This window comes from Oncorhynchus nerka, linkage group LG9a (assembly GCF_034236695.1).
Source record: "Oncorhynchus nerka isolate Pitt River linkage group LG9a, Oner_Uvic_2.0, whole genome shotgun sequence".
NCBI lineage: Eukaryota > Metazoa > Chordata > Actinopteri > Salmoniformes > Salmonidae > Oncorhynchus > Oncorhynchus nerka.
In genome coordinates this window covers 39,737,910-39,759,497 of record NC_088404.1, presented here as the reverse complement: position 1 = coordinate 39,759,497, position 21,588 = coordinate 39,737,910, and the positions used below count along the sequence as shown (strand labels likewise).

The 21,588-nt window shown below is 43.9% G+C and overlaps 1 protein-coding gene across 2 annotated transcripts; it reads right to left on the bottom strand.

The window, feature by feature from the left end:
• Nucleotides 1–137: 137 nt before the first annotated feature.
• On the bottom strand, nucleotides 138–19,971 carry LOC115134288 (transcriptional repressor CTCF-like). Of its 2 annotated transcripts, none has more exons than XM_029668104.2 (11): nucleotides 19,793–19,971; nucleotides 17,780–18,280; nucleotides 17,272–17,626; nucleotides 16,999–17,169; nucleotides 16,650–16,904; nucleotides 16,404–16,553; nucleotides 9,004–9,164; nucleotides 3,069–3,251; nucleotides 2,821–2,968; nucleotides 2,465–2,710; nucleotides 138–2,068 (listed from the first exon to the last, which is right to left on the bottom strand). In XM_029668104.2, exons 2-11 carry the CDS (start codon nucleotides 18,269–18,271, stop codon nucleotides 1,857–1,859), a joined length of 2,373 nt encoding a protein of 790 aa, XP_029523964.2. In that variant the 5' UTR covers nucleotides 18,272–18,280; nucleotides 19,793–19,971; the 3' UTR covers nucleotides 138–1,856. The 2 variants fall into 2 exon arrangements, with proteins under 2 accessions (XP_029523964.2, XP_029523963.2); XM_029668103.2 differs by lacking the exon at nucleotides 19,793–19,971 and adding an exon at nucleotides 18,483–18,588.
• Between the last annotated feature and the right edge of the window lie 1,617 nt (nucleotides 19,972–21,588).

Genomic DNA, 21,588 nt, shown 5'->3' with positions numbered 1-21,588 from the left:
AGCAAGCTAGGAGCCCTGAGACAGGAAATGACAACCCTTTCAGTATCACCTTTGCTAAAGATCCTTACATGATCTTCTGCAATAACATAGTAATGTCAAACGCACTTCAACAAAAAATACAAAGGAAAAAACAGGAGTAGGCCAATATCTTTTTATTAGCTGTACAGTAATACATTCCACATACCAACATGCCCTCTCAACCCAACAATACATGTATTTATGTTGGTTTTCAGATCATTGTAAAATTCACACAGTACAGCCAGGTACAAAAATGCATCAACCTAGAATTTTTAAGAGCTTGACAAAAGCAATTTAAATGCAATTACATATAGAAGGAAGCTTCATGTTGTATCAGCGTCAAATGGTCTATGAAAGAAAGGACATTGTTCTCTGAAACGACTAACAACCTTTATACAAAATATCTTTCCCTTATAGTTGTCTCCTCCCCTTTTTGAACCTCCTAATCAGAATTCCACAAGGCCCTCTGACCGTGTCTGTATACATCCCACAACACAACTGCACCATTAGGACAAAATGGTTTGAGAAATTAACAGTGAACTGGAAGAAACATTCTGCTTCACAAGATTCCCAAAGCCTTAATCATCATCTTTCCTTTACAGTTAAGACCTGAAGCTAGTTCAAATTGGACACCTCCCCCCTTTACAGTTAAGACCTGAAGCTAGTTCAAATTGGACACCTCCCCCCTTTACAGTATAGACCTGAAGCTAGTTCAATTGGACACCTCCCCCCTTTACAGTTTCACACAGAACTTGATTAAAGCTTTCCAGAACATGGGCGCAATTTACATCACAATCTCTCTACCTTATCTTGAAAAGCAAAACAAGACGTACATGGTCATCTTTCAAAACCTCTAACATTAGTCCATGCGGTCGAGATGTTAGGTAGGTTAAGAGTGAGTAAAGCTGCTAACCTCTGTACCTCCAAAAAGAACACTAGATATTCAGGCTAAAAAGCTCAAAACCGGAAAGATCATATCTCCAACATGATTTACAGAGTGGGCAAAGCCTCCCACTTTAGAGATTAGAAATCCACATACTGCCTGTGTTCCAAACAGCTATGGTTAAGAGTTCCTTTCTCCCAGCATTAAAGTTTTTTAGATCACTAGAAAAAGATTAAAATATGTTTGTAATAAAAACTAAAAAAGTATTTACAAGCAAAACCAGCCGAGATGACCGTTTGTACAACATAACTGCAGTCTTAAAAACTTTGTGGGTCGATGCATGTCACTGTCCCAGATTATAGTAGTTAATGTAAGCCTCTACAAACTCCATAATCTGTGACAAGTATAACAGTAAGTAAAATGTAATATGCAGTGAATAAAGTGTTAAAAAAAAAATGGAAGGACTTCCTTTGACAGTGAAAGTAATAGTTTTAGTCTACCGCAGAGGTCCTAGATAACAAGGCTGAAATTACTGGCACTCACCGTTGCCATGTCAAGCTCACAAACAGGTTAAGAAAATAGTTTATTAGTTGGAGGGAAAAAAGAGAAGAAAAAAAAGAAGACCACTATAGAAAGTCCCAATGTCCACATGTCAAACCTCAGCTACCATCCCTCAGCTACCATCCCTCCTTATTACACGTTTCTACAACATTCCTCCCACAAAAAAATATCTACATTTCTACAGACCAAGCAGCTAGAACTTAAACTGTTACAGTGAATGCATGGAAGGAAGTGGGTTTGAGAGTGATAAGAAAACACACCGATTTGTTTAAGACAAAAACCAAAAGTGTAAAGCGGAGTGGTTTGTAAGATGGCAGATGGTATGACGAGGGTAGACCTTTGAAGGGAAAGGTTGAGACAAGGGGACGTCTTTGAGCAGTCTGTATGGGCTAGATCACCGGTCCATCATGCTGAGGATCATCTCAGGGGTGAGGTCTCCGTTGGGGGCAGCGTCTGCTACAGGCAGCTCCACCGTCTCCACCCCTGCCTCCTCTGGTTGCTCCACCACCACCTCTGGGGCAGCCTGTTCAGCCTCTTGCTCCTTCTTCACTATGATGTTCTCTATGGCGCCGGTATTCTCATCCTCCACCTGGATGACGGCTGCAGCTGAGGAGACAGATAACACCCGGTATTATAACTTGACATTAAAATGCTCAGTAAAGCATAAACTGGGCATAGATTTAGACCAGGGATGGGCAACTGGCAATTTACCCAAAATGTTTAAAAAAATACTAAGTGCAGCCACTTTTGCCCTCGGAACAGCCTCAATTCATCATGGCATGGACTCTACAAAGTGTTGAAAGCGTTCCAAAGAGATACTGGCCCATGTGGACTGCTTTCCCACAGTGTCACTGGATGTCCTTTGGGGGGTGGCCTATTCTTGATACACATGGGACACTTGAGAATCGCAGAGTTCAGATTTTATGTGGCTTCTACCCCCATCAATGTTGCCATCCTTGATTTAAACATTGCATGATATTGGATCAGAGAGATTTAACTCACCTGAAGCAGCCTTGCCTTTGGGGGCAGCCTTGCTGGCTTTGGCGGGAGGGGAGGGTTTGGGGATGTTCTTGGGAGGTCTGCCGCGTTTCCTCTTGACAGGTGGCTCTACAGGGGCAGGAATAGGTTTGGTGGGTGGAGCCTGCTCCAACTCCATCATCTCCTCCTCCTCCTCTTCCTCCAGCAGTTCTGCCTCAGCCTCCTCATCCTCTTCATCAATGTCATCCAGCTCAGGATCAGCATTGTCCTCTGGAGGTGGGAAGTTAAAGAGTCTAACACTGATCTCATTACATCCAAAGAGCAATAGTTTATAGGACACTACAATTAGATATGTTTCAGTATTAGAAAGGGCCTCTCACCACTGTCGTCATCGTCATCATCATCGTCTTCATCCTTCCTTGAGCGCATCTTCCTCTTCCTCCCACCTCGTCCTCTCTTGGGTGGGGATCCGTTCTCTCCTTCACTAGGATCCCCGTTACAGTTTTCTGCATGTCTGGCCATGGTGTTCTGTGGAGAGTTTAACAAAAGGATCAAATGAAGGGCTATACCAAAAACAATGGATGTATTCTTCCACTCAATAAATGTGTGTTTGAGTAAGTGTCCATACCCTGCGGGTGAAGGCCTTGCCACACTTGGTGCACACAAAGGCGGTGGGCACAAAGTTGGGGTCATGGTAACGCCGGAAGTGCATGTCCAGGAGCTGCTTCTGACGGAAGGTCTTCTCACACTGGCTACAGGCGTAAGGCTTCTCTCCTGTGTGGGTGCGCCTGTGCATCAGCATGTGGCGCTCCTAGTCAATGCAAGGAGAGCAAGAAAAACACAAGGACAGAAAACCTTTACCAACTCCATCTCAAAACTATGCTGATTGTCCAGTATCCATGAGTGAACATTTTTATATTGAGGGACACCTGGAGGTAATTGCAATGCAATTAAAATAGATGGTCCCCCTGAGGAAAATATATATTTTCACCTGGCCCTTCCAGAGCGCTTGAAACTTGACTGTCTGTTTTTAACCTTCCCCCTCCAAAATGATCATTAAAACAAAATAGCAGGGAATATTGAATCCCTTTTTACTAGGTGATCAATGTTGCAGTCATGATTTCTATCAAATCAATCCCTGGTTGAGAACCACTACTGTATTCATACCATATTCATATTATCCGCTAGAGGGCAGCATTTACCACTTTAAGTGTTAAGGGACATCCGTTAAAGGATGATAACTATAAATTACACATGACTTTAAACTGTTAGTGAGCATCCACACTAGAGGAAAGTTTGTTCTACAGTAGCCTACAACAATCAATCAACTGATCAAATCATCCTACTGCTGTATATCCTACTGCACGCTGTATATCCTAGTGCACGCCTATTATTAAGAATGGAGCTATATACACGGAGTACCATAAAGCCTAGGCCTGCTTATCCAACCATTTAGATCAGTTATGGGTCCATTGTCAACAGTTTACAAGCAGGCTACTCATATGGTGCATTTTGATCACACCATCGCACACGCCCTCTCTCAGCCAGGGGTGTATTCATTATGAAACCATTTATAAACTAAGAGCAAAACGAGAGTTTTTAAATTTGACAAATTCAGGTTAGCCTCTACCTGTTTCGTTTGTTTCTGTTTAACAGCTAGGTCCGGGACGATCATTATGTTGTCATCCAGCCACATTTGATTCATTTTCCAAGCTATAGCACACTATTTTACATTAAGCATGTTTATAAAGGACCAAAGAGTTGTCTGCTTCGTGTTTTCATGGTTGACATGGAACAATTATCACGATACTGGTTTAGTCAAAGCCCAATTCACAGCATTAGAAAGCCAAAATTCTTCCCCCTTTTTTACCAATATATACCCTCATTTGGCATGTTGCTTTCTTTTGCCCTATGTTTGATTTGTGAGCTTAAACTTAGTGGGCAGGCTTTTGTTAAACATGAAACAAAGTAGGCCCAGAGACTAATGAATATGTTTGTGTTGCATATTTCAGTCCAGAACCTGCCAGTGTTTAGGGGGGGTTATAACCTATTCGAAACAGAACACTATAGCAGTTCGCAAAAAAAGAAGCCTAAAATAGACAAAACACATATATTATTCCAGAACGGCAGTTCAGGGTTGGAACACGTATTTCTCTACTTTAAATCAATCAGTCCATTTTGAAATTGTGAAAAAAATGGCATGATTTGGCAAGGAATGTTGCTGGTCTACAGCTTTGTTAGTGTATCCCGTCAGTTAGATATGTTTTTGTAGGCAGTGATTTCCGTAGGCTTAATGTGAGCTTGGGCGCGCAACACGTGTGTGTGTGTAGAGGGAGCGATCAGATCAAAACTGTGAGAGAGACAGGTAGGCCTAATGCAGGGAAAAGAGAATGCAGGGAGAAGAAGTGTGATCACTTGGCTAGAGTAGCTAATACACATAACAAATGGAAGGAACACGAGTCAATGTGAATTAACAGCGGTCGTCAGGACAAAATCTCACCTGGCTTTTCAGGCAGCCACAAAGCAGATTCCAGATGCCTTAGCCTACTTTATGACTGTGGTAGAACTTCACTGCCCCTAGTGGTCATACAGCACAATAGGATTTCACATGGAATGTTATTACTTTCCGCATCTGCGGTGAAAGGTGGCAGAGCTAGAGCGGTCAGACCATGAGACGAGCTAGAGCGGTCAGACCATGAGACATCCCATCTGCGGTGAAAGGTGGCAGAGCTAGAGCGGTCAGACCATGAGACGAGCTAGAGCGGTCAGACCATGAGACATCCCATCTGCGGTGAAAGGTGGCAGAGCTAGAGCGGTCAGACCATGAGACGAGCTAGAGCGGTCAGACCATGAGACATCCCATCTGCGGTGAAAGGTGGCAGAGCTAGAGCGGTCAGACCATGAGACAGACCACAATGTATATAGACTCCCCCCCTTTTTTTCCTACTGTGTTATTGACTTGTTAATTGTTTACTCCATGTGTAACTCTGTGTTGTCTGTTCACACTGCTATGCTTTATCTTGGCCAGGTCGCAGTTGCAAATGAGAACTTGTTCTCAACTAGCCTACCTGGTTAAAAAAAGGTGAAATAAAAATAAATAAAGAAATCTGCGGTGAAAGGTGGCAGAGCTAGAGCGGTCAGACCATGAGACATCCCATCTGCGGTGAAAGGTGGCAGAGCTAGAGCGGTCAGACCATGAGACATCCCGAAAATCGGTGTCCTCACATAATTGTATGTAGCGTCCAAACGGTTTGGCCTAGAATCTATTATGATCATTCTATTGAAAGATGACTCTCACAAACACAATGGTGTTCTCAGGTTTGCTCTTATTATCATCGCCATCATCATTATTTTGACCCCTCTATGGAAAGATAACTCACGAATATGATGATGTTCTCTTGCTCTATGACCCCCACAAGCGTCTTGGGACTTGTCTAAAGTCTGTACAGCCGATTTGTCAACTTGGATACAGGCATAACTGTCTGAAAAGTTTGGGTTACACACTAATATGACCCCTCTGTGGAAAGGTGAGACTTTAACGAACATGTCAGTTGTTTTGCTCTAGGAGACAAGTTTGAAGGTCCCGGGTACCAGTTGAAAATAATTAATGGAAGTAAATATGGAGACTGTTTAGAGCCAAAAGTAAGGGGTTAAATACATGGCTTTTAATTTTTTTTTTTTTATCCCTCTCAGATATAGGAGACACTTCAGAACAAACTTCCCTTTGATGTTTTGTTCCCATCTGTTCCACGTAGTGAATCTATTATTCAAACTAATAGCAGTGATGCCCAAAATAATTGTTTATCATATATATACAAAATACTTCAAGGGGTCTTAAAATTCTAAATCAATAGCTAAATGGTCCTTGGTATGACCTTCATAAAACAATTCCATATAGCTTAGTGCAATTCGACCCCCTTTTCGTGAAAGCCAATTGGTAGTTACGATCTTGTCTCATCGCTGCAATTCCCCAACGGGCTCGGGAGATGCGAAGGTCGAGTCACGTGTCCCGAAACACGCCCCGCCAAGCTGCGCTGCTTCTTAATGCCTGCTCGCTTAACCTGGAAGCCAGACCCACCAATGTGTCATAGGAAACAGAGGAAGCACCAGGCCAGCTACAAGGAGTCGCTAGAGCATGATGAGCTAAGGAAAGACCTCCGGCCAAACCCTCGCCTAACCGCAGGACAATGCTCCATGCCACACAGCCAGGTCAATCAAGGTGTGGATGGAGGACCACCAGATCAAGACCCTGTCATGGCCAGCCCAATCTCCAGACCTGAACCCCATTGAAATCCTCTGGAATGTGATCAAGAGGAAGATGGATGGTCACAACCCATCAAACAAAGCCGAGCTGCTTGAATGTTTGCTGCCAGGAGTGGCATAAAGTCACCCAACATCAATGTGAAAGACTGGTGGAGAGCAGGACAAGACACATGAAAGCTGTGATTGAAATAAGGGTTATTCCATCAAATATTGATTTCTGAACTCTTCCTAACTTAAAACATTAGTATTGTGTTTAAAAATGAATATGAACTTATTTTCTTTGCATTATTTGAGGTCTGACAACACTGCATCTTTGTTATTTTGACAGTTGTCATTTCTGCAAATAAATGCTCTACATGACAATATTTTTTATAGGAATTTGGGAGAAATGTCAGTAGTTTATAGAATAAAAATGTTATTCTCATTTTACCCAAACACATACCTATAAATAGTACAACCAAAGAAAAGGATCATTTTGTAGTGGTCTCTTCATATTTTTCCAGAGCTGTATATCGAGCATACAACAATCACAGCTCTGTAGATTTTGCCGCGAAGAGACAGAATCAATAGATCATTTATTCTGGAATTGCCCCTATGTAGCTCGTTTCTGGTCACAGGTTCAGGAATGGCAAAAAAAATATTATTATTATTATTATTTTTTTAATCACAACATGCACTTAAAATTAACCTTACAAATAACAGTTTTGGGTGATTTGGATAGCTGTAGTCAGGCAATAAACAATAATAATACCCGTAGGAAAGGTTTTCATCTTTAGCTCACAATCTGTGGATAATATACGATTAGAAAGGTTCCAAAATTTTGTGAAACATCATAGTACAATTTAAATATATATGGCACATGGAAACCAAACTAGGGTGGTCTATAGCGAAAGAAGGGACGAGCTGAGAGTGGTGATTAAAGAGCTTATGTTTGGTAATGTATTACTGTTATGTGACTGCTTTAAATAAAAGTACCATGTATGTAAAAATGTATATGTAGCAAAAAAGCTGTAAAAAAACGAAAGATATTTGTCCTCTGAAAAGGGGGGTGGGGGGGGAGGGGTTAATAAAAATAAAATAACCCCATAGACTGCTGCGCCACTTGGGAGGCACTACATGCATTACAATGCTGTAACAAACCGGGTTAGGCAGGACGTTGTGTTCATTTTTTCAACTTTATGATGATCAGGACCTGTTAGTGGTAGTTTTGTGATAACGGCACTGTGATTTTAATTGAGTTGTTTTCTTAATATTAACAATTACATTTCTTTACATTTTTTTTTAAACAAGAAGTTTAAACCAGGGGTTGGTTCCAAAACTATTTCCCAATCGTTTCGTTCTAAAACAGAACCACAGTTTTTTTTGTTTCACTGTTCTGACCAGTAAAACTGGTTAGAACAAAAAAGTACCGTTTATCATTTCTTTCTGTTCCTTTTTAAACCTCTGAAATCATATATTTGTACATTTAGCTCAACAATACATTTCTTCACCAATCATGCAGTGCGGATAGAGCAGCTTGCTTTGGAGCAGGCAAGCTATAGTTCAGTGAGTTGTTTACATGCGTGATGGAAAGACAAAGGCGTGAGGTTTGCAACCAATTTTACGGGTGGGGATAAAGGGTGGAGGCAGCTTGGCTTAAAGCGCTGGGCATCTGGTGATGACATTCATTATCTGAATTAGGCCCGGAGAATTATACCAACGGAGTGGCTTAAACGGAGGAACTTTTCATGTCTGAACTTCAGAGTTGGCTTAACGTTGGACCAGAGAAGCTAGCTAACGAGCTTGTTTTTGCAGTGCGGCAGCAGAATTTTTAAAAGTAGTTGAGAAATGTGATAACTATAGTATCCTAAACTAGTATTAAAAAGGTGAATCCATTCTTCTCCAATTAAACATGTCTCTCACAATAATTTGAATCACGGTTTTAACGTCAATAGGCTAGGCTACAGCGTCTGCGGGGGGAGGGAAAGGAAGCCTACATGCGCACACACAGGCAAATATTTTCAGATGGCAGGCAGACACTGGAAGAAGTTTCTGATTGAAAGGAGGGTTTTGCATAGGTGCTTTGTAGCATTTTTTTTGTGGTACTGGAAAAACATGTCCGCAAAGCAAAAGGTTTTTAACCGGTTCTAATGAGTTTAAAATAATGGTTCTGTACAGGAAAAGTATTGAGCACTTCCATTCCAGTTTTCGAGTTCTGTTCCCTGAACCGGTTCCGACCCCTGGTTTAATCATTCATACCCCTATTATTTACTCCAGCCTAGATTCTCTATCATCCCAGGTTAGAGACAGCAGGACCTCACCTGTCTGCAGCAGTAATCACACTGGTCACACTTAAAGCGTTTCTCGTTCTTGTGGGACTTCTGGTGCTGGATGAGTGCGTAGCGCTCGTGGAACACAGCATCACAGTAACGACATTTCCTGCCCTGCTCAATGAATGAGTGCTGTTTTCGCAGGTGGACGCCTGAAGGGGAGGAGAAGGGGACAAAAAAAAGCTTATTGAGAGAAATGTCATCAATATAAACATGTTCAGTCACAATTATCGCTGTGGCGGTCACGAAATTGTCAGCCAGTGAATGTCAAGCAAATAACTGTCGGTCTCCCTGTAATTTACCGTTAATTAACAAACACATTTAGCATCTCCTGGCTTCCACACACAGCCTACAAGCCAATGATGCAGACAATTGGAACATTTACATTTTAAAAAGTCCAATGAATCCATGTAATATAGCCTACACCGTCACAATAAATCCATGTAATATAGCCTACACCGTCACAATAAATCCATGTAATATAGCCTACACCGCCACAATAAATCCATGTAATATAGCCTACACCGTCACAATAAATCCATGTAATATAGCCTACACAGTCACAATAAATCCATGTAATATAGCCTACACCGTCACAATAAATCTATGTAATATAGCCTACACTGTCACAATAAATCCATGTAATATAGCCTACACCGTCACAATAAATCCATCATTTATTTTAGACAGGTCTGAAGGAACATGATATGATTTGATTTGTTTGATTTGTTTGATCGTAGCTAGCTACATAGCCGTCTTTGTATCAAATATAATTGTGTAGTCTAGAGCGATTTCCTAGGTTAGCCAGCCAGCTATTGTCGTTCTTTTAACGCAACGTAACGTAATCAACACTGCTAGCTAGCCAGCTAGCCCCGAATAGCAGCACAGTAGAAACTATTACACTCAACGGAACGACTTGATTAGTGTAGTGTCAACAACCCAGCCAATGCCAACTAGCCTACTTAGTCAACAACGCAGCCTCTGCCAGCTAGCCTACTTCAGCAGTACTGTATCATTTTAATCATTTTAGTCAATAAGATTCTTGCTACGTAAGCTTAACTCTCTGAACACTCGTGACGTGTAGTCCACTTGTCATTCCAATCTCCTTTGCATTAGCGTAGCCTCTTGTGTAGCCTGTCAACTATGTGTCTGTCTATCCCTGTTCTCTCCTCTCTGCACAGACCATACAAACGCTCCACACCGCGTGGCCGCGGCCACCCTAATCTGGTGGTCCCAGCGCGCACGACCCACGTGGAGTTCCAGGTCTCCGGTAGCCTCTGGAACTGCCGATCTGCGGCCAACAAGGCAGAGTTCATCTCCGCCTATGTCTCCCTCCAGTCCCTCGACTTCTTGGCACTGACGGAAACATGGATCACCACAGACAACACTGCTACTCCTACTGCTCTCTCTTCGTCTGCCCACGTGTTCTCGCACACCCCGAGAGCTTCTGGTCAGCGGGGTGGTGGCACCGGGATCCTCATCTCTCCCAAGTGGTCATTCTCTCTTTCTCCCCTTACCCATCTGTCTATCGCCTCCTTTGAATTCCATGCTGTCACAGTTACCAGCCCTTTCAAGCTTAACATCCTTATCATTTATCGCCCTCCAGGTTCCCTCGGAGAGTTCATCAATGAGCTTGATGCCTTGATAAGCTCCTTTCCTGAGGACGGCTCACCTCTCACAGTTCTGGGCGACTTTAACCTCCCCACGCCTACCTTTGACTCATTCCTCTCTGCCTCCTTCTTTCCACTCCTCTCCTCTTTTGACCTCACCCTCTCACCTTCCCCCTACTCACAAGGCAGGAAATACGCTCGACCTCATCTTTACTAGATGCTGTTCTTCCACTAACCTCGTTGCAACTCCCCTCCAAGTCTCCGACCACTACCTTGTATCCTTTTCCCTCTCGCTCTCATCCAACACTTCCCACACTGCCCCTACTCGGATGGTATCGCGCCGTCCCAACCTTCGCTCTCTCTCCCCCGCTACTCTCTCCTCTTCCATCCTATCATCTCTTCCCTCTGCTCAAACCTTCTCCAACCTATCTCCTGATTCTGCCTCCTCAACCCTCCTCTCCTCCCTTTCTGCATCCTTTGACTCTCTATGTCCCCTATCCTCCAGGCCGGCTCGGTCCTCCCCTCCCGCTCCGTGGCTCGACGACTCATTGCGAGCTCACAGAACAGGGCTCCGGGCAGCCGAGCGGAAATGGAGGAAAACTCGCCTCCCTGCGGACCTGACATCCTTTCACTCCCTCCTCTCTACATTTTCCTCTTCTCTCTCTGCTGCTAAAGCCACTTTCTACCACTCTAAATTCCAAGCATCTGCCTCTAACCCTAGGAAGCTCTTTGCAACCTTCTCCTCCCTCCTGAATCCTCCTCCCCCTCCCCCTCCTCCCTCTCTGCAGATGACTTCGTCAACCATTTTGAAAAGAAGGTCGACGACATCCGATCCTCGTTTGCTAAGTCAAACGACACCGCTGGTTCTGCTCACACTGCCCTACCCTGTGCTCTGACCTCTTTCTCCCTCTCTCTCCAGATGAAATCTCGCGTCTTGTGACGGCCGGCCGCCCTACAACCTGCCCGCTTGACCCTATCCCCTCCTCTCTTCTCCAGACCATTTCCGGAGACCTCCTCCCTTACCTCACCTCGCTCATCAACTCATCCCTGACCGCTGGCTACGTCCCTTCCGTCTTCAAGAGAGCGAGAGTTGCACCCCTTCTGAAAAAACCTACACTCGATCCCTCCGATGTCAACAACTACAGACCAGTATCCCTTCTTTCTTTTCTCTCCAAAACTCTTGAACGTGCCGTCCTTGGCCAGCTCTCCCGCTATCTCTCTCAGAATGACCTTCTTGATCCAAATCAGTCAGGTTTCAAGACTAGTCATTCAACTGAGACTGCTCTTCTCTGTATCACGGAGGCGCTCCGCACTGCTAAAGCTAACTCTCTCTCCTCTGCTCTCATCCTTCTAGACCTATCGGCTGCCTTCGATACTGTGAACCATCAGATCCTCCTCTCCACCCTCTCCGAGTTGGGCATCTCCGGCGCGGCCCACGCTTGGATTGCGTCCTACCTGACAGGTCGCTCCTACCAGGTGGCGTGGCGAGAATCCGTCTCCACACCACGTGCTCTCACCACTGGTGTCCCCCAGGGCTCTGTTCTAGGCCCTCTCCTATTCTCGCTATACACCAAGTCACTTGGCTCTGTCATAACCTCACATGGTCTCTCCTATCATTGCTATGCAGACGACACACAATTAATCTTCTCCTTTCCCCCTTCTGATGACCAGGTGGCGAATCGCATCTCTGCATGTCTGGCAGACATATCCGTGTGGATGACGGATCACCACCTCAAGCTGAACCTCGGCAAGACGGAGCTGCTCTTCCTCCCGGGAAGGACTGCCCGTTCCATGATCTCGCCATCACGGTTGACAACTCCATTGTGTCCTCCTCCCAGAGCGCTAAGAACCTTGGCGTGATCCTGGACAACACCCTGTCGTTCTCAACTAACATCAAGGCGGTGGCCCGTTCCTGTAGGTTCATGCTCTACAACATCCGCAGAGTACGACCCTGCCTCACACAGGAAGCGGCGCAGGTCCTAATCCAGGCACTTGTCATCTCCCGTCTGGATTACTGCAACTCGCTGTTGGCTGGGCTCCCTGCCTGTGCCATTAAACCCCTACAACTCATCCAGAACGCCGCAGCCCGTCTGGTGTTCAACCTTCCCAAGTTCTCTCACGTCACCCCGCTCCTCCGCTCCCTCCACTGGCTTCCAGTTGAAGCTCGCATCCGCTACAAGACCATGGTGCTTGCCTACGGAGCTGTGAGGGGAACGGCACCTCAGTACCTCCAGGCTCTGATCAGGCCCTACACCCAAACAAGGGCACTGCGTTCATCCACCTCTGGCCTGCTCGCCTCCCTACCACTGAGGAAGTACAGTTCCCGCTCAGCCCAGTCAAAACTGTTCGCTGCTCTGGCCCCCCAATGGTGGAACAAACTCCCTCACGACGCCAGGACAGCGGAGTCAATCACCACCTTCCGGAGACACCTGAAACCCCACCTCTTTAAGGAATACCTAGGATAGGATAAAGTAATCCCTCTCACCCCCCCCCCTGAAAAGATTTAGATGCACTACTGTTCCACTGGAGGTCATAAGGTGAATGCACCAATTTGTAAGTCGCTCTGGATAAGAGCGTCTGCTAAATGACTTAAATGTAAATGTAAATATGAAGAAAATGTAGTCTATTTCAGAAGAACAGAATACTCTGTCCTTATGTTAGGTACTGATCTGGCTGAAATGGCTGGGGGCTACACGAGTTCATTTAGCAGACGAGATTTGCTTAACATTCTGTGGCATTATTTAATTGTAGGGTTGCAATGGGTTGGAAACTTTCCAGGACACTTTTGAAATGTTTGCTTAAATTCATCAAAAAAGTTAGCTTATAACAGTGAACCTTTTTTGTGGGATACACATAAGGCAATTCTAGGTCCTGTGGCATATGTTGGTTAAACTATCCACAATTCAATGGAATTGCAACCCTCTGCATGCACAGTGCATTCTTCCATCACAGGTATGTTCAAGTGCAATCTTCATCACATGTACAGCTGATTCTCAAGATATTGCACACTAATGAGATGCTATTGAGCCCACAATACTACACTGTCTGAGCCAAGGACTATATGATTTCTGGTAAGTTTTGATTGCAATACTGGGTGGGGTGAATATATTTTTTAGGACATACAGGATTTTTTGTTAACTAGTAAATAGTATCCTACAGCAAATTGTATTTAAAACATTTCTAACTTGTTAATTTCTGCTAGTTAGTTTTAGCTACCATGTGGGTTTTAGCTTCCTTGAGCCTGCTAACTGAGGAATGTTAATTCACCTGTTTCCATACATGTTTAATTTGAAATATTCATCTTACAAAGGAGTTGTTTAACTGTTTAACCACTTATCTGTACATGGAATTGTATTTGGGATTTTGTACAATTTTCCCCCCTAATCTTTATAGGAATATGCCACAGGCACTATCTAATGCGTGGAGACATTTCACTGCAGCTAACGTAGAAGGAAAAGCTGTGTCCATTTGCAAATACTGTGCCAAATCATATCTGAAGAATGCAACAAAGATGCAGAATCATCTGGTCAAGTGCATAAAGTTCCCTCAGCGCTCACAACACGCAACCTCTGACAAAAGTCCCTATACTTCTATTTGAGGTAAAAATGATGAATCAGACACCTTATCGATAGCAACAGCTCATGGTCCTCATGTTTTTTTTTGACCCAATGGAGGAAAGTAGTCAGAGAAATGCTGATGAATGTCTTGTTCGAGCTGTGTATGCAACTGGTTCACCTCTGATGCTCACAGGAAATTTGTATTGGAAGAGATTTCTGAATGTTATTCGCCAGCATACACTCCTCCAACCAGACTTGCTTTATCTACTCATTTACTGGATGCAGAGTTCAAGTGAAGGTCAAGCAAATCATAGAGAAAGCAGCCTGTATTGCAATCATCTCTGATAGGTAGTCGAATGTTCGTGGGCAAGGAATAATTAACTACATAATCTCCACCACTCAACCAGTATTCTACAAGAGCACATACACAAGGGACAACAGACACTACATTACCGATGAGCTAAAGGCAGTCATCAATGACCTTGGACCACAGAAGATATTTGCAATGGTGACAGACAATACTGCGAACATGAAGGCTGCTTGGTCTAAAGTGGAGGAGTCCTACCCTCACATCACACCCATTGGCTGTGCTGCTCATGCTTGGAATCTACTTCTCCAGGACACCATGCCACTGAAAACAATGGATACACTCCACAGAGAGCCAAGGAAATGATTAGCTATGTAAAGCGTCATCAAGTTATATCAGCAATCTACCTCACCAAGCAAAGTGAAAAGAATAAAAGCACCACATTGAAGCTGCCCAGCAACAGCCGTTGGGGTGGTGTTGGCATCATGTTTGATATTCTCCTGGAAAGGAAGGAGTCTCTCCAAGAAATGGCCATATCACAGTCTGCCTATATGGACAAGAGGATCCTCCTGGATGATGTATTTTGGAAGAGAGTAGTAAGCAGCCTGAAACCTATAGCAGTAGCCATTGCACAGATTGAGGGAGACAATGCCATCCTGTCTGATGTTCAGACTCTGCTTGCAGATGTAAGAGAATAAATATGTACTGCCCTGCCCTCTTCACTGTTGCTCCAAGCAGAGGAAACTGCAGTTCTGAAATCCTTTAAAAAGCGTGAAGACCTCTGCCTGAAACCCATACACGCCACAGTGTACATGTTAGACCCCAAGTATGCTGGCAAGAGCATCCTATCTGGTGCAGAGATCAACAAGGCCTATGGTGTCATCACTACTGTGTCTTGCCACATTGGCCTGGATGAGGGCAAGGTTCTTGGCAGTCTGGCAAAGTACACTTCCAAGCAAGGGCTTTGGGATGGAGATGCAATATGGCAGTTGTGCAAACATATCTCATCAGCCACCGGATGGAAGGGACTTGGTAGATCTGAGGTTCTTTTCACCGGTTGCCTCCATCATCCTCCAAACCTCCAAAGTACAAAGGTTAAGCTATTCTATTCTGTGCGACAAATAAATATTCCAAACGTAGTCTGGGACAGCTGCGGGATAGAATAGATCCCAAATTAATACAACCACTAGCACCAAAAAAACAACAATAATTCACAAGTGATCGGCTAATACGGTCACCCATCAGACTATTCTTGATTTAATCTTAACTTTCCATATACTAAATAATATACGTGTGAAATTTGTTTCGATTTAGAATGGACCATTATCATGCACCTGAAACAAAACAGGTGCAGCATGAAAAAAATACATGTCATCTGTGCATTTAAATAGCAAATAGGGGACGCTTTCCCCATGGTTCATTTTCATGCCAGCCAGATAGACTATACTCCTGTTGTAAATATAAGCAATGTGCTGAATATTAGGAAAGTTGAGAAATAAATATAGTTAGGCCTAGCCTATAGAAAGCTGATGGGATCCTCCTCTTTTTTTGTAGAGGCCATCACTCTGTTTTGTTGCGCAATTGCATAGCCTATAGAAATGTTGCGCAACACGAGCTCCTGAAATGTTTGATTAAATTTCCCAATACATTTGCATTGATGTCAGAGTAATTAGAGGGGCAATAGAGTGCTGAGTACCAGGCAGTTAGCAAGTTCGGTAGGCTACTAATGACCATCAGCAGCAGAGCTAGGAGAAGCCTAATTACCGTGACTAAAAGGTCATGCCTTCATGACTCGTGACCGCCAATACGGTCACCGCAACAGCCTTAGTCACAATTAAGTTTACGGTGGAGATTTCCAAATTATGCTGTCAGCATATTGGGATAATCAGGCCAAAAGTCAATGACTAGCTATCTAACCCAGGTCACTCTTTCGGGCGATGACTGTGTCACAGTGGGGGCAGTGGAACTTGGCCACGTTCTCTGTGTGCTTCTGCAGGATGTGCATCTTCATGGTTCCACTCTGGGTGAAACGGGCGTGGCAAATATAGCACTCATACGGCTTCTCTCCTGGAAAACAAAGCAGGAAAACATGAGGGCACAAGTTCAACAAATCAGGCCAGTCACTAATTGTGTTTACACAGTATCCCTGCAGCTGTGCCTCACCCGAGTGTGTCCTCATGTGTCTCTTCAGCTTGTAGGTGTCTCTGCTGGCGTAGCTGCACAGACTGCACTGGAAAGGACGCTCCCCAGTGTGGGAACGGATGTGCCGCTTTAGCTTGCTCACCTCTACACTGGCATAGTCACACATGGAGCACTTGAAGGGTTTCTCATGAGTGTGCTTGTAGCGACGATGTCGGACCAACTCTCCACTGGTCACGAAGGCCATGTCACAATCTTGACACTTGTGTGGTCTGGTACCTGTAAACAGAAATAGAGTTATAATAGTATCTAACATGGTAATATGGACAGGAATATAGAATTGTCTGTCAATGTGCCTATGATGTCACCATACCTGTGTGTGTGTTGAGGTGGTTCCTTAGCAGGGTAACAGTCCTGAAGGCCCTTCCACACAGATGGCACTTGTGGGGCCTCTCATCTGTGTGGCTTTTCATGTGTCGGTCCAAGTTGGAGCGGCGGGGACAGGTGTAGCTACACAGCTCACACTGGAATGTTTTCTTCACACCTGGAGCATACAAAGTCAGCACTTGCAGAGGCATTTAGCACCACAACTTGAGTTACAAAATACCTCATAAACAAAGGACACAGAAAGAAGGGGTAATCTTACCCTTCTTCTTAATTTTGGTGGGTTTGGGGGGTTTCATGTTGCCCACCACCTTCTCTGCGTTGACCTCAGAGAGCATCCCTTCCTGCTGCTCCTCCTCAAAATCATACACAGACACGTCCATGTTGTCTTTATCCCCCTCTGTGTTGTAGCGCAGCGTGCTCTTTTTTGCCTTCTTGATGGTCTTCTTGGCTGGGGGCTGGTAGTCGGGGTCCTTGGCCCATTGTGGTTCTTCAGGCTGGGGCTCACAGTGCAGCTCCTCCTCCTCCTCCTCAGGCTGGACCTGCTGTTCCTCTTGGTGCTGAAGCTCATCCTGCTCCACTGTTTCCACCTCACCATTCGCACCCACCTTCACCACCTGAAGAAGCAGTAGTGTTTTTAATTTCTCTACGACTAGTACATTTAGATAGGCACCTGTGGTACAAAACATTGTTGTACACCCATAGTGAAATATGCTCCCATTAGTTCTGAATTAATGTAATATTTAGTCATGAAGTGCAGTCTCTCTTACCTGGAATCCCTCTGGCAGGGGCAGGGTGTGGCAGATAACAGGGTTTCCGTCTTTGGGCATGGCCGTGGTGTCCACGAAGGTACCCTGTAGCGCCTCTACAGTGGCCTGGGTGACAGGGACAGCAGAGACAGGGACCTGGACCAGCTGTAGCTCCCCGAGGCCTCCCAGCTGCTGCTCATCCATGTTGACAACCTGCAGAGTGATGATCTGGGTCTCATCCACTGTGGTGACCGTGGCCTCGTGGGCTGTAGCCACAGGGGCATCCATCACCTCAGTCTTCAACTGCAGCAGGGCCGGGTCCAGGGAGTCCATTACCATCATCTCCACATTGACTCCCTCCACCAGCTGCTGGGTATCCAGACCAGCAACTCCCTCTGGCTGCTGGTCCATCACCCCTTCTGCTGCTTGCTGGAGCAGGTCTGCCACCACCTCCTCCCCCTCATAGGTGAAGTCCTTGGCCTCAACCACAACATCTGTTGGTCCTCCGTCCATCGGTAACAACTGAGAGAATCGCCCCAAAACCAATCAGCACACAATCTAAAAATGTAATCTTAACGCATAACCATTTATTAATAAATGTTGAAAGTGTACCAGGACGTATGATCAATCTAGCAAGGCCTAACAGACTGAAAATGGCATACTGTGTTCATTTCAGGCAAGATCTCAAACATAATGCAACTTCCCCAGCTTTCTAAATTGTTACCTGCACTAGAAAGGAATACTTCATCTTTCTAGATCTGCTTGGCTTGCTCAATTTCTCACTCAACACTCCTGACTGTTACCTGACACTCAACCTGTGGGGAAGACAAACAAGTTGAACGTCTACATAAACCTACTGCATGTATTGAATGCAGACACTTCCGTAGCTAGTTAAGCCAGTCTAGAAAATGTGGCTGACCTGGTATTATCAAAAACAACCCACAAGTATGATGTGACATTCATTCACAGTGAACATGGCCAGCGTTTTGATAGTGGACATGAGTCACATAGGTAGTCATGTTTTTGTACCGCTACCAGCCGGGTTGTAGAGGGAGCTCTACCCTGTTTTTGTCTATTCTAGCTCGCTTACGTTAGTGCCGTTGTAGCTCAATGTAGGCTTTGAATCAGACAGCGGACACTGGATGGAAGACGAACTGCAGCAGAGGCATTTAGATTTTTTTTTTAGATAAATCGCATTAATTTGAGGCCGGAGGAAGACGTCGTACTAGAGGAAACGCTCGCATTAATGACTACCGGAGACATTTACGTTATGCATCTTCCTTGTTTGAATTCGGTCTGCGCAACAAGCCAAGCCAGCTAACTTTTATATTGCTAGAGAAATAGCGTCTGCTAAATTGTGAAGTCTTTGCATTTAGGACCTTACCTAACGCTTGTCAGCTAACGCTAGAAGTTATAGTTAATGTGGTGTAATATTAAAACAGTGAACGTTAACTAACTAATTAGAAAGTTATTTAACGTTAGTTTGATCAACGGAAGGGGTTACTAACGTTAGCTTTTGCGAAGGCCGTTATCAAGGTGGGGCAATATTGACAGTAAACCGATCTTGTAAATTATAGCTAATTTCGATTGATGGCTTTACTAGCTAACAAAACTAACGTTGTGTAGATAGGGGTCTAACTAGTTAGATTATGCTTGTGAGATTTAGTAAATTCCGTGTACTGAGCTACAATCTGTCGCTCGCTGACTTCATAAGCAGCCGCGAGTTTCTATCTTGGCACAAAGAAGAAAAATAAAATGGACGCCTGGCCTAAACACTAAACCAACACGTTGAAGTGTTTAATGATCGAGCCATGCCAAAGTGCAAACGAATATAGCTCTAAAAATACTCGTTAATGAGACATTTCGTTGAACTTCTGGGTTATAATGTTTTTTTTTTGCTGAATGTTCGATAACGATAGAGGGAGACAAACACCCCCGTCTACCGCCTGGACCGGGAGCCCCATCGTGACACCTAGAGGCCGATTAAAGCTCCTGCAAAACTGCCCCCTTTCCTGGAAAGTACTGTTACTTTACCTGCTCTTCGTCGTTTAATTCCTCGCTGAATTCGACAGAAAGCCCAGAGTATGTTTTTCAATCAGATCGAGATGGCTGAGAATTGCGCCCTTCTTCTCCTGCGGTTTTAATCCTCTCCCGCTTTTGCAGAGTGGGCTCCGCACAAAATGGCGGCCTTGTGAAAGTTAGTGCGCCTGTGCATTGAAGGGGGGCGGTGGCGAGAGGGTGGGTGTAAACCGTTCTAAACATTGAATTATGGGGATTGGCCATGTGGGGCGCTACTTTTGAAATACAGTACACCGTAATGAATATATCATTTATGAGGTTATTTGTCATAAATATGATTTAATTTTTTACTTCATACGAATGTCAATGTCTGTTTTATGATCTTCACAGGCAGTTAAAAGCGGTTGTCACAGGCTGTATTCTATATTTATTCAACAGGCCTATAATAAATACTCCAAATGTGTAGTTGTACCAAAATTATTAAAAACCTATACATTTCATTGAGCCATTCAATTTTGTCATCAATAATTTCCAGATTTTTCTATCAGTTTGAACAATCATTTAAGTATGTTTACCCCGTGCCAAACACCAAGGTTACAATATATCGTTTGTATCACATTTGATGCCAGACATGATATTTGCCAGACAATATAACAAATATATATATTTTAAAGCTGCAGTCAAATGTAAATAAATATACTTTTTTTCTATTAGCACTATATCTATTCATTCTTACAGTATTTCATCTCAAGTCTAATTAAACCTCGCTCCACTGTAACTTGAGCCACTTATACATTGAAGAATCCACTGAAGTCCATTGTTATTTTGAAGTGCTATATAATAAAACGGATCAATCTGAAAACGTAATAATGTACAGTGAATGCCCGTTCTCATCACACCCTGATTCCACTCTATATGGCCAGCAGGTGGCCAGTACAAGCAGTTTGGTTGTCTGTTTCAGTGAGAAGTTTTCTGCTCCAAAAAGGCAAGTCCATCACAGTTTTAAGTTTTCAATAATAATGATAATAAAAAAGAACTCAACCACCCATACAGCTGAAATAATCTTCAGTTATATCACCTAGTGGCAAGTCTCAGGAAGTGAATGGTGACTTATTGAGGTATCAGCACTCAAACCAAATATTAATTTACTTAGATTGTTTTAACAATGCCAACTGAATTACAATTCAACTACATAATGTGTACACTTCCAGTGAATATATATTCCCATGAATCATAGAATGATAGTATGGAATGATGGCACTGTAATAAATGTTTTTCCAGACGACTTCTTCCTGGCCGGCATGGCAACAAGCTCCTCATCAGACTGTGGTCCTAGAGTGTGGAACTGCACCACCATCATCTCCTGAGGAACAACCAAACCCCTTCCACCCCCATGATTTACTTCATTACTCCTTCCACACGCTGACATTCTCCACACAGACCATCAGAAAACCATCTTCATTACAAATACAGCAGATCAAAACTGCATTTAAGTGAGGGGGCTCCCGCAGGAGGATGGCCCCCTTCACCACCTCTGGGGAAATTATTTGATTGGTATAACTCAGATTTTTAACAATTCAGAAAACGGTGCATGAAAATAATGAAGTATATACAATACCAGTCAAAAGTTTGGACACACCTACTCATTCAAGGGTTTTTCTTTATTTGACTATTTTCTACATTGTAGAATAATAGTGAAGACATTAAAACTATGAAATAACACATGGAACCATGTAGTAACCAAAAAAAGTGTTAAACAAATCAAAATATATTTTATATTTGAGGTTCTTCAAAGTAGCCACCCTTTGTCT